The following is a 14,155-nucleotide window of genomic DNA, read 5'->3' as shown; positions in this document are numbered from 1 at the left end:
AGGTTAAGCCAAGAGGCAGTGACTGGGGTCAAGGTCACTCAGTGAACTTCGTGGCCGAGTAGGGATTTGAACCCTGGCCTCCCAGGTCCTAGTCCAGCCTCTAACCACTACACCACACTGGCTCTTTTCAGACTACCACGGCTCCAGAATAAGTACAGTGTTTCAGCTGATAACAGAGGTATGCAAGATTCTTTAATATTCATATCCTATCAAGCTGAAATGTCTTCCCAGATTGCAATGCCTGAACATGTCCTATAGTATGCCTACAACCTTCAACATTCTCATAAATGTATTAGATACAGAGAAAGGTTTTAGAAAAGTATCTGACATGTATAGGAAATGCTTATTTTAAAATACAGAATTGGAATGGTCTAATTTCACATTCTTTTCAGCTTCCCTTCAATAGAAGCACTCAAGTGTTCAATAATATTTCAGTCAATGCGGCCCTTTTAGGAACGGAACATTACCCTTTTCTGGATTCTCCCCTTGAACCCGCATAGCAAGATCAGATGGCATGAGCAAGTAATCAGCAATTAGGGCTTCTCCTGGCTCAGGGTCGCATATTCTGCCGATGACACTCGTCTAGATTTAATTGTTTAGTTTTCAAAGCTATGAAAGTGGTTTGGGACAGAAGCCAGCCTGAACTTTCAAGGCTGAGGCATTGCATATTTCTGACTATCCCTGGCAAAAGGGTATAGATAGGCAGGTCTGCTGCCAAACCACTCAGAATGTGAATTGCACAGCCCAGCATCAGAAAATTATAGAGGTCAGATCTCAAAATATTCAGAAAGCATGGAAAGGAATACTGAGAAATAAAAAGGTTTATGAAAGCCTTACTTTTCAACACTGGTGGGTGCCTAAAAGGCACAATAAGCCCAAGGTGTTGGGGCTGGGAGACAAACTATCAACTACTCCGCAATGCATGTCTTTAAGCCACAAAAGCTCCTTTCTCATAGGGAAAAGCAGATCTGAGAGGGGCAATTTGTACTGAATAATTGGGGAGAAGGAGAGTTTAAATCTTTTCATGCCTATCATCTTTCGACCACTATTCCTCCCCAGCAGAGCTTTCTTTATTTTGTTTTTTGGTAACATAGTTTTTATTCATTTTCATCTTTATACTGCTTAACATGGTTGCATTGAGATATATCTTTGTTTACATTAGAACATATGACATGCAACAATTACATAAAATCAAAATTAAAGCAACAATAAACACTCAGATAAACATTTTCCCAACAGGGTGTTCTCTATGGGGCTCTGGAAATGTATTTATTATTGAGCACTGCCTGACACCTTGCAGGAGACCCTCCACTTCTATGGAAGATTCAGGAGAGATAAAAGAAGGTCCTTCTTCACACAGTGTATAGTCACAGGGGCAAGGGAAGGCTAACCGGCCCCCGGTGCGGGGTGTTGGGGGCGGGGCAAACCGCCCCCCTGGTGCATCTGTGTGTGCCACTATGTACTGCGCATGTGTGCGCGCGCCGTATGTATGTAGTGGCGCCGTGCATGCACTGAAGGGCGGTTTGCCGACAGTGTTGCTCAAGTGCCGTATGGATGGCGGTGGGATCCCTCCGCCGCCGCTGCAGCCTCGAGCGGAGGATCCTCCACATGCGGCTGTGATGGCATGATGGCAGTGGCAGTGTGAGCCCCCCGTGGGGCACCTTCTTGTCACCCCCCCTTAGAGATGGCACCCGGGGTGGACCGCTCCTCCACCCCCTTCCTCTGCCACTGCATAGTAAAACTGTGGAACTCACTCCCCCAGGAGCAGTGATGGTTCATCCAGACTTCCGCTTGTCCCACCACTTTCCCCCAGGGAAACCCTCTCTTTACTGCTCAATCGTAGCAAATGTCAGTCGGGTTTTCGGCAGATTGATGTTTGTTCTAATTCAGCATTAAAGAGAGGGTTTGCGTGGGGAAAGCAGCAGGGCAAACAGAAATCTGCTTGGACCCATGCCTAGAAAGCATGGGAGAAATGGATGCTGTAGGAACAGCCTCATCCGAAAGACTATTCTTATATTCTTATGCTGAAAATCCTGTCTCCATGAATAGAGCTACTCCCAGGGAGAAACAGCTTTAAATACATTCAGTTCTCCTTACTTACGTGTAGGTTTTAGTTTGGCCCAAGTATCAGCGATGAAAGTCAACATACATAGCATCTATATACAACATGTATTTAACTTCTGGACTTGTTATTAGAATTTTTATGGGTTAGAAATCTTGCCCGGTTGCACAATTTTGAGTGAATGTTTTAAGTAAAAGGCAGCAGCAGCAGCATTTTCTCTTAGCATGTGTGCTTCAGCTGCACAATTGCCAGAAACAGGACTGTCCAGGGAAGAAGGATGTCTGGTATGTTGGGCTAGGAAGCCCTCCCCGCTTTCCTCACCCCAGTTAACTAGTGGCTCTGTGATCTCTTGTGATCAGGAGCTGCCTACATTCAGAACAATAGACCACAAATCACCAACATACCATTAACACACCACTAGCATTCCCCCCTAGATGACACATGACGAGTGGGAGATTTTTCTTGCTTCCTATGCCCCAACCTACCCATCCTGAATGCTCAAAGATCATAAACTGCATATTTTGCACTTTCATTTGTTTCCTGTTCTTGATTTGTCTCTGCCATTTAAACTGTAAACATTCCCAACAGCCCCCCCCCCCCGCTCACTTTTTACTTGTCCTCAGGAAAATAATAGAAAGGGTTCAATAACACACACACTTACTTAATTTTACCTGGTCCCTGACCAAATCCTTTGGCTTCTAGTTTTCGGTAAAAGTTGCGAAGCTTGGCTTCAAAATCTCTCCTGTAAGGAGAAGGGGCTCTTGCACTGGCCCGCTGCAAGCCTTAGGAGGGGAAAACAGAAAACAGTATTTAAAGAAGTGTTGCACCTTCGTACAAGCAATGTTTTCAATCAACATTTGCTAAGGCATCGCACACATTTATTTCACAGGGACAACATACGGCCTGTTTCAAATGTTTGGAAGCTGACACGCAATTGCCTAGGGGAGCATCTGGGGCTGTTGGAGGGCTTCAAAAGGATTTCTTTCCATCAGAATACTCACCATGTTAGTTTTCTTAAGATTTTTAGGGCCAACTAGATGTGGTTGGGGGTGTGTGCAGTACATTTATCGTTCATGCATCTGCCCTGTAGAGATACAAAGTGTGTGTGTGTGGGGGGGGGGGGGAATATCTGCTTTTTTGCACCCAAAGGGACACATGCATGGGACGCCCGCTGAATCTTCCCTACTCCATTATCTCCCCCACTCCATTGCTTCAAAAGTGCTTTTATTCTCCGTTTACATACTTCTATCAACATATCTTGAAATAAAAATATAGCCACTTAAGGGGGGGGGGACAACATGGTAGCCCCCCTTTCTTCTATCACACAAAACATTTTGAGAAACAAGAAACAAGCATCTGACCAGATACTATTATCTCCCAGTGCTGTACCTGGAGAATTCTGAGGTGATGAGCAGGGTGAACAGCGAGGAGAAAAGCTGTAGCCAGGATGGAAAGCTGCTTGAAGAGGGATGTAAGACATAACGTCTTCTTCAAAAAGGCTGACAAGGTGAGAAATGGGAGAAGCTTGGTTCATTTGCTTGTGACAAATGCACACAAATATGCAGATTGGGGAATCTGTGAACTACAATAATTAATTTGTCCACCACTTTGTTATGTTTTAATAGGGAGCATTCTATTGATTAAAATCTGTTGTTAGAGTTTCAAATCCCCTCCAGCCCTGATCAGTCACTCCCCCAAAACAAGCAGACCACTCCGGCGAGACAGTCTGTGGGCAGGTAGGGTCTCAGCCTGCGTACCAGATGGAGCTGGCAGACAGCTGCCCTGGACACAGAATTGACCTGCGCCTCCATGGACAGCTGTGAGTCCAAAATGATTCCCAGGCTGCATATCTGGTCCTTCAGGGGCATGGTTACCCCATTCAGGACCATGGAATCCCCCACAGCTGCCCACCCCTGTCCCCCCAAAACAGTTCATTCTGTTTTGTCAGGATTCAACCACAATCTGTAGGAAATAGCCTCAAAAAAGATTAAACAATAAAATTATCACTTAAAAAAATTACAAATACAATTTAAAAAATACAGTTAAAACCACAATAAAATAGACTAAGACAGATTAAAACGCATACAAACTTTCTAAACCAAATAAGAATGTCTTCAGCAGGCGTCAAAAAGAATACAGTGAAAACACCTTCCTTGATATCAGTAGGCAGGGAGTTCTAAAGTGTCTGTGCTGACACACTTCCTCCTCCTACTCAGTCAGCTCTACAAACAATAAATAATGCCCGAGCCCCATTCCCTGAATTGTCATGAGATGACTGAGGTTCCCTTAGACCTAGCTTTTTCAGTCTATCCTTTTCTGTGAGTTGGGCATAGGCTCCAGGCTGTCCCATACCTAGGTCTAAAAATTGGACAAGAGAAGCCTTTTTATATCAGAAAACTATAAAAGGAGGACATCAGTTGATAGCCAACTGAGTAATACTCAGAGTAGATGTTATTTATTTCAATGGTGCTGCTCAGAGTATGACTAATATTGGCTATAATAACCTAGAAGTATGAAATACAGACATACTTTTGCCAATATTTTCATTTTATCTGAGGTAGATCTAGATTTTTTAAAAGCCAATTTACAAGTTGCATTAATTCTAGAGATGTTCTTGCCTCTCTTATAAGGAACTCAGCATTGATATTCTCTCAATTGTGCTTGATACATGCCTAGAAATTCCCTGAGATTTGGGGTGTGTCTTGTTGGGAAGCAGCTGGAAGTGACTGCTTAGAAGCGGGATGAAAAGTATACAGTTATTGCCAATTTTATTACCTCAGTAGTATTACTAAATCTGCATCACAGGACAACTTCTCAAGCCCATGTGTACCTTCTGTCCGAATGTAGTGGATCTTTTCCCTGTAAAGTGAACAGCACAGAAGGAAGTTGCAATGGTACTAATGAAAACATAGATGTACCTCGTTTCTGCAACACCAATTCTGTTTCTCTTCAAAAAGCCAATATAAAAATAGCTAGTGCTGAGAAATAATCTGAATACTATAATCAATGTCTTGAGTCAAATCAATTTATATTCCATTGGATTTTGTTTGCAGTCCAGAATGTGTCAGAGAAGGGAATGATGTCAGATTGTCTGAAATTAAAACCTCATGTGAGCATTAGAGATAAATGTGAGAAACCTTTCAAAGAAGGCTGAAGAATGGGGAGAAAACCCAAGGAAGTAAGGAGGCAAGATGCTCAGAGGCTAAAGAGGAGATACAGAGTGAGAAAGGGGTTGAAAAAGAAGAATCTGAAGGAAGTGTAAGGAAAAAGAAAGATACTTGAGGAAAAGGTAAGAAGGGGCAACAGGAGTAGAAGGTTTTGTAAAACCTGGAAGTCGTGTATGGAATTTCACAGTACTGGTGGTAGCAGGGAGACACAGGAGGGCACAGAAATGGGGGAAAGTAGGCAAATTTCTGTGTGTCATGGCTTTCCCCCTTCTCTGTCACCTGTAGCCTGGCAAGCTCAAGGAGATGATAAGGCTCATTTCTTTTTCTGAAGCAAAATTGTGTGTCCAAAATAGCCATCACCGAGGGCCTACCTTTTAATGTTGCAATTGCATGTAATGTTAGCTTAGCAGCCAGTTTCCCTGTTCTAAAATAGGAAGAGTGATTTGCAGAGGAAAAGCAGTTGGCATTGGAGAGAGAGGGTGCCTAACTCTCCTGCAAGAGCTCTCCCTCTTCCGACAGTTTTTACTCCTACTAGGTTTCTACACCTTTGTTTATCTCAGATACAAGGGTCTAACATACATTTCCCCCCATGGTGGTGGTGGTGGTGGGGGATGAGCTAGTGGAAGAACAGGGAGTGGAAGAAAGGCAAAGCATAATTCCCTGTTGTTTTTCTGCTGCCAATCACCCCCTCCTTGGAATACTTTGAACCGGAACTAAGGTTTATTTCAAGATGCTCACTTTTGTCTAGCAAGCGATTTGGCTTAGAGAAGGGAGCAAATTCAGTGGAACCATGTCAAGTGAAAGAATAAGATTGGCATGAGTCACCCAGAGTCCTTCGTTTTATGCAATTCAGGATTAATGTGTTGTATACCATGGAAGAAAAAGCCAGTGGGAATTTTTTATTAAAACCAGTGTGCTGGACAACCACCAGTGGCCACCAGTGACCTAAGATGCGAGTTGAAGAAAATGACCTAAAGATGAATGGATCATGTTACAAATCCCATTACACACCTCCTAGGCTGTCTCAGCCTTGTAATAGTCAAATCTGTTCACTGTTAAAAAGAAGATACAAGGGTTTTTACTTCCCTGAGGAAGGGAGAACTATTACTTAGGTTAGGGTGTTGTTGTTTTTAAAAAACCAAACTGGAATAATTTGATGGTGCCTACAGAAATGTTCATTTTAAATACAGCAGGAATTATTGACTTGTATATTTTAGTCAGAAGATTTCTGTTGCTGGAGCCAAAGTAAAGTCTCTTTTGACTAGTTTACAGAACTAAATAAGACAAATTGGCAAGCAAGGCTAGAAAAAAATTGAGAGAATGGGGGGGGGGGTGAAGGAAATTGGGCAGGGGTGGGAAAAAATCTCACTACAAAAATCTGGATATTCTCTGTTACATTTGTAATAAAACAGAATTTATTGATAGCCCAGACCACAGTGGAGTTTGCAAAAATTAACATTCTTGACAGGTGACAGTTAAGTAATGCTACTTCCATCAGCTCAGGGTCTCCCTGAAAATCCCAATTCATTCCACCATGTGTCTGTGAGAGCCCATTCAATAAACCTCCTGCTTTTGCTGCCTGTCTAGGACTGCAACAATGGAGTTTCTGAGGTTGTGTGTGTGTTAAGGTTCTATTGGAGGAAACTGATTTTCTAGATCCATTTCAGTTGGGAGCTTAGGCCCAGTTTTGGCACAGAAACTGCTTTGGTTGCCCTGTAGGATGTTCTATGTCAGGAGAGAGACAGGGAAAATGTGTCCTTGTTAATTCTCATCAACTTCTCAATGGCTTTCAATACCATCAACCACAGTATCCTTCTGGAGCGGCTGTGAGTGAGGGGTAGGTGGCACCCTTTTGTGGTGGTTCTGGTCCTACCTGGATGGTCGTTTCCAGAGGGTGATGCTTGGGGGGTGCTTTTCAGCCCCATGGAGCCTTCAATGTGGGGTTCTACAGTGCTCAACTCTATCTGTTCAACATCTTCATGAAACACTGAGTAGAGTCATCTGGGTTGTTGAAGTATATTGTCAGCAATATGCTGATGACACAAAGCTCTACGTTTCCTTTTCATCTGCATCTGTGGCAGTGGATGTGCTGGACCATTTTCTTGCCTCAGTAATGGACTGGATAAGAGCCAACAGATTGAAGCTGCCAGGCAAACCACTCCTCTTTCCCCAGTCCTTTGGCTAATTCAACAATATATGGCCTTTTAAACTTGGGGGGGGGGGAGGTTACTGTTTTGTTTTTATTTTATGTATTTTCTGTTTTTATACAGTAAACAGCCCTGTGATCCTCGGATGAAAGGTGGTATAGAAATTTAATAAATAATAAAAATGATAATAATTAATCACCTTGCCCCAACCATAATATGTGGCTGTTGGGCTGTGTTTGGCTCAAGTATCCAAGTTGTGACTCAAGTATCCAGGGTTTTTTGATTATATTTATACACCGGTACAAGAGGTTTATTAGACTATGCATGACTGGGGGTTATTCTGCTGTTATAAGCATTGCTTACAATCTGCTTTTCAGCACACAATGCTTTGCCGCTAAAATATCTGTATTAGTAGTCAACAATATTCTCCATATAGATTCTTTATATATACCAGAGATCTCGCTTAAACTGGAGACGCCAGTGAATGAATCTGTGACCTTGTGCACGTAAAGCCCATTCTACCACCAATCTATGGGTCCTCACATTTTACATGCAGCAAAAGTATGAAATAATTTAACTACAGAAAGCTGTACCTGAGTGCATGATTTCTTGCCAAACTTGGCTGACGCTCCTGCAACATTTCAAAGATGTTGGGCTGGCGTAGAAATGCAACAATTTTATCATTGTATGCTGGATCAGGAGGAAAGAACACAAACATTATGGAAATTTCAGTTAAAGACTTATTCTGTTGTTTTAGCATTTTTAAACATTAAAGCACTTGGGTGCCTTGGTAGAAAAGGTAACATGTAAAGTAAGTAGATAAATTTTGTTTAACAAATAATGAAACCTATTCTAAAAGATACACTGCTTACCAGGATTCTGGGGAGAACACACACACACACACACACACACACACACACCACCACCACCACCACCACCACCATCACCATCACCCGCCCATCTGACTGGGTTGCCCCATCCACTCTGGGCAGCTTCCAGCATATACAAAAGCATAATAAAACATTAAACATTAAAAACTTCCTGAAGCAAGGCTGCCTTCAAAAGTCTACAAAAAATTATATGGTTGTTTAACTCTTTGACATCTGCCAGGAGGGCATTCCACAGGATGGGTGAGACTGCCAAGCTTAATCTCTCGCAGCAAGGGAACCGCCAGACGGCCCTCAGAGCTGGACATCAGTGTCTGGGCTGAATGACAGGGGTGGAGACGCTCCTTCACGTACACATGTACAATATAGATACATATATATCACTGTAATAGAATAGTTGCTTCCTAGTGCATATAGGAATACTCCCTATAGGAATACTCCAGAATGCCCATACGTATGGATGCAAAAGACACTGTACATCCCATTTTCTGCCCAGGAAATAAGGGATTTATAATCCAACCTAGGATTCCCCTGTGTAAATAAATGATGCTTTTGACATCATTTGCCACCCACCAGGCAGTCCCTTGGCAATTTCTAGGCTTCGTGGAACTCTTCCCTCCTGCAACCTTTCGCTCTTCTCCAAGACACTTGGGGAAGGAAAGCAGGTTTAACAGGTAAAGGAGTGGAGAGATACAAGCCAATGAAAGCTCAGCTGAAGAAGGCCTGCTTCTTGGGAGGTGGCTTTTAAAATACTCCTGGAAATTTCTAGAGCCGTCCAGGCTACCTCACCTAAGGGAGCAGTTTATTTATTCAAAGCCCTTTTATCCCACTTCATCATATGTTCGAAGTGACTTGGTTATAAAGGGCTGAAGTAAATGCTCACCAAAAGGTGTAGATCTAGGAACCTGAGTGAATGCTGAAAAGCTGCAACATAGAAGGAGGGAAGCTATGATTGGAAGTGGAAAAGCAGCAGGCAGGAGGGGGTACTTAATCCTTTTCCTGCCCACTACTTTCGCTCTGCAAACCTAGATGTGACACATCCACCCACTCCAATGGAGCTGAGAGACTTGTTTCAGCCATTCACCCTCTCTTTCTCTGCATAGGATCACAATGAAAAAACAAGAATACACAAAAAATACGCAAGATGCTGTTTTCTTCCTGTAATGTAAACTCATTGAAAAGCAACCATACGTACCCAGAGGTAAAGACTCATGATGGTGCTGATTTCGAATTGCGGTTACAAGACTGTTGCCTGGCCTGGTCAACAGAGAAACTCCTCTGTTTCGAGAGACCTCTGATGCCTAGAGGGATAGAACCATAGAATTGTAGTGTTGGAAGAGACCCCAAGGATCATCTAGTCCAACCCTGTACAATCTTTTGCCCAAGGTGTGGGGGAGGGAGGTGCGATTTGCCCTGAGATTAAGAGTCTCACACTCTACTGACTGAGGGGTTGCTAGTAAAATACTTTGTGTGATTTCATAAACAGGTGTTGGTGTTTTTCTCTGTGTGTGTACTTACAGGCAAGTAATGTTTATCTGTCGGACTACAGGTAGAACAGGAAAAAGTGTTTGATGGTTATCAACCTCAGTTCTGAAATAGGATTTGAAAAACATGAAGAGTACCATTATGTTATTAATTGAAAGATAATGTTACTAAAGACTGGAGTTTAGCTGCACTCCTGCACTGTACACATCAGTGGCTCCTAGCCATGAGGCCTATGATCTGCCACAAGACAGGCATATGCTCTTGTGCGTTTCTCACAGGCATCTGTGAGAAGAAGACGCTGGACTAGATGGGCTACTGGCCTGATCCAGCAGGCTCTTCTTATGTTCTTATGCTTTACTTGCCCATAAATCCCAGTCATATACTAATCCAGGCAGACACAATATGCATGTGTTCCCAGCCGCCTACATACATAACAACCAGGCATTCAACTCTTATCCTTTATCCAGTAGACAAGACTGTATGCAGTAAATTCTTTTCAAAGAACTGTAACCTCACCAAATATCTGTTGGGAGGTAAAGGGAGAGGGGCTGAATTTAGCTGCTCTATTCCTCCTCCCTCTTTGCCAACAGCTGATTAAGTATGACTGCTTTCTGAAGAGGGTGTATGCAGCCTCAATAGCTATGGACTTCCCATTTGGATCAGGGCCACTCATTCGGTGTGCAGGTTTTCAGCCTCAGACAGCTGATTTTTCAAAATCAAAAATATTAATAATTATCCATGGCATTTGAGCATTATTGCAATAAGAAAATGCACATATTCAAGGAGTTGGTGTTAAATTCAAGGTTTCAGGTGTACCTATTCAGTCTCTGTATCACAGTAAAGCACACCAGCTCTTTTTAATTATCTATTTATAAAAAGTAGCTAAATGTGACAAATCACTTCTGAAAAGGAGAACATACATGTAGCATATAAGTAATGAGGAACCAGCCAATATAGCAACGTATGTGTTGAAAAAGAAATTGCTGCACACTAATGAAAGAATTTTAAAAAGATGTTGCCTGCTATTTAAAATATAAACACGCTGTGTACTGTCTGCTAAGAAAGGAAACTGCCTGCTTTTGATTCCCTCTCTTTTGTCTGTGATAGGCACCATTATATCAGTCTCAGTGGAGTTATTCCTATTGTGTTCAGATAGATTTAAGCACTTAACAAACCAACATGAAAATTGTCACAGAAAGATTGCAGAACAAAGCCCATCCACAAAGCAGATAGTTCACCTGAACAACAAAGACGACAAAGCTGGTAAAAGGTAAGATCCTGGCTTCCAACCATAATATTTCTTTGCAATTTGGGACAGGGGGAATAATACACAAAGGAAAGAAGAATTAGTGAACCCCGGCTTCTAAGAAATGTTGGAGAACTGCAATGAAGGCTGACGCTGAGCATGTGTCAGAAGGATGAGTCTAAGAGACTCCCTCACCCAAAAAGCCCGGAGGTACCAAGGAGTCTTTTATGTTTTTCTGGCCCCAAGGCCTTCCTAAATTAGTTTCTCCTACTTTGTTAGAACTGTCTTATGGCCCATCCAGCTACTATGCCCATGTACTCCAGGCCAGAACGGTTAGTGTTCCCACCAAGGCCTGTGCTTTGTGTCTCTGTGTTTTGTGAATGACAGAAGGACCCACACCCTGAAGTTGTGCATTCTACAGAAAACCTAGGCAACTGTATAATCTGTGGACTGGCAGCACCAACCCTAAGGACAGGCAGCTGCAAATAAAAACATGCATGCATGCATCATTTTATTTGTATGCTGCCTTTCCATGCTCAAGGTGGCTTACAACATGGAAAAAAAGTACATTACAAACATAACAAAAGTAGTCATAAACAATAAATAAAACATCAAAAGGTACACAACCAAATTAAACAATTGCCACATAAATCATAAGAAGATCTAAAAGTAAAGATACAAAAAAAAATCAATAATAGCAACAACTCACCCTGCAACCCTCCACCCCCCAAAACTCTTCAACTATACCGCAGTCCCAGAGTCTGTTCAACAGCCTCAGCTTTTGTAGTTGGAGTCAGTCAGGGCCCCTCCTCCCCAGGCCTCGTGGGAAAGGCCTGCAAGGCAGGGAGCAAGTCTTCCAGGACTCACAGCCAAGATACAATCTGCTGTTGACAGCCAGCAAATGAATTGCTTGGAAACAAGCAGATAAAAATCTGTTCTAATCACTTTACAAGATATGAAGGCTGCAAGAGGTATTGATAGCTGTGCTGAAGCTAATATCTGCAGCTGTTTATAATGTCATTTATTTTTTGTACCACACTGGCAACTCATAGCTGGGCAAACTCTGCCTTTCTTTACCACTACGATATGCCTTCTTGCCCCCTCCCCAATATGGCTTAATCCATAACATTTAATCTTCTGGAATTTTTCTTTTCTTACTAGACCGTGTCAGGGTGAGTATAGCCTGCTCCTGGTATCTACCAAGTATTGAATGGGCTGAATTGGGGTTCAGTTAATAGGGTATATGTATCTGAATTCTAATTCATCATCATTCTCTCTCCCAGGTTTCAGGCCACAATGTAATAATAATTTATTATATATCCAGCTACTTCCTACAAATTATAAAGCTAGCAAGGTGAATGTGAAGAAATTGCTTTGTTGTGAATATACCCATTTATCCAGAAATCCTAATGAATTAGAGCAAGAAAACATACCTCTCCAGCACTGTAGCTGCGGAGTCGCTGAAGATGCTGCCTGTGAGTCAAATGATTGGGTAGGCGGCCATTTTGAAGTGGGATTCTGGGATCAATGAAAGTTGTAGCACGGCTGTTGTGGTCAACAAAGAAGGACTGTAATAAAATAATGTTGAAAAAGAACAATGATTATAATACTGATAAAGCAACCAGCGTAAACAATGTATTCAGCAGGATTCTGCATGGTCCTCTAAGGCATCTTGCCTGGCTCTTCCATTTTCAGGTGTGGACTTGCTGCAAGGGGTCAAACCCTATAAAACCCCCTAAGTCTCTTGTCAATAAGACCCAGGAGCCGGGAGGAGATAAAGTCCAGCCATTTATTGATCCAGTGGGATATGTTCCGCAAAGTCTGGACCCCCTCCTAGTGGCAAGACGGGGTATACATAAGTTTTTACAAAGCATTTCAATTTCCACCAGTCATATACATTATTACCTCATTCAAGTTGTTAGACCCATCATATGCATAAAAGGATTTCTCATTACCTCATCTCAAGCTGTTGCACTTGCACGCAGCTTTGATTCCCACCCATGGCCGTTGCATTGTTGCAAAAGCCCGTGTTTGCGCTGGGAACCTGTGTTACGTGTAGCAAGTTACGTCTAGCCATTTGCGTTGTATTGCCTATATGCTGCGTTTCTTCTTCTAGCTTTGTGCTGTGGCTTGTGATTTATGTGTTAGCTGTTTTTCTACCCCAATGGGGACGGTGAATTTCTCTATTAGCAGCACATGCAAGAGCTTACAGGGGTACACATTATCACATTCATTGTGGCCCTTTGGACCACCTCCACCGACTGAGGTGCTTGTGGTCCACTTGTCCTTTGTGACTGCTCAGCGGCCTGATTGCCTGTAGACAGCCAGCACTGGCAGTTGTGTCCTGTAAATGGATCCAGGTCCCCAAATTCATATACTTAGCCTATTAATGTGTATGCCACTGAACGACTCAGGAGGAGACATCTGAGAATAAGGCACAAACTTCAAAGCTAATGCATTTTAACACCTTGGGCATTCTTGGTCAACCTCATAAAATAAGTCAGATAAATTTGCAGAGAACTCAGTATTGTATAAATTATTGTACCTTGCCTTGTTGATCAGTTTTGATCTCCCAGCCGCGGGGAAGCTCCAGCCGTGTGTCAGCAAACATGTTGATGAAATTTACTAGGTCCCTGTTGTGCTGATACCGCTCAAAATTCCGAGCATCTCTGCGGATCTTTAGAATCATATGCTTTAAGCAGGTGCTGTTGGTAAACACTCGATAGGCACTCTGGATACGAAAAGCAGGAGGGGAAAACAAAGCTTTCATGACTGCAATTGTGTCAACTCTAATGACCTTTTCCAGAATATGTATGAGTCATACAGGCAACCCCCTCCCCCAAAACTCTCTTGTCTGAAATAGTAAATCATGTAATTGTTTTTAAAAGCCTTGTGAGCTGCTAGACTCCAAAGTCTGGTTATTTACAGAAGGGTAGGCTTGTCTTTTAATAAAGGGCCCAAAGAATATGCATTTAATACAGGTAATGACCATTTCATGTGCTGGTTCCATTCCTTCCTGTCCCCATTCTATCCCTCTTCGGGGTCCAAAAGGACCTCCGTGTCATTTGGACACACCTAAAATGGTTGCTGCCTGTATGTCTTTTCCCACATTAAAAGGTAAAGGGGCCCCTGACCATTAGGTCCAGTTGTGACTGACTCTG

At 42.6% G+C, this 14,155-nt stretch overlaps 1 protein-coding gene across 1 annotated transcript in view; it reads right to left on the bottom strand.

Annotated features, from left to right (window-relative positions):
- HECW1 (HECT, C2 and WW domain containing E3 ubiquitin protein ligase 1) overlaps positions 1-14,155 on the bottom strand; it is a 198,737-nt gene that overhangs the window by 20,096 nt on the left and 164,486 nt on the right. Inside the window, 7 exon segments of the mRNA XM_080976081.1 lie at positions 2,724-2,844; positions 3,452-3,561; positions 4,838-4,921; positions 7,970-8,066; positions 9,459-9,564; positions 12,428-12,562; positions 13,540-13,725. Coding sequence (XP_080832207.1) covers positions 2,724-2,844; positions 3,452-3,561; positions 4,838-4,921; positions 7,970-8,066; positions 9,459-9,564; positions 12,428-12,562; positions 13,540-13,725 — 839 coding nt within the window.

The sequence above is a fragment of the Podarcis pityusensis genome, assembly GCF_964106645.2.
Source record: "Podarcis pityusensis genome assembly, chromosome: 12".
In the NCBI taxonomy this organism is placed as follows: domain Eukaryota; kingdom Metazoa; phylum Chordata; class Lepidosauria; order Squamata; family Lacertidae; genus Podarcis; species Podarcis pityusensis.
Note: the sequence above shows the minus strand (reverse complement) of the source record. Positions and strands in the feature narration are given on the sequence as shown.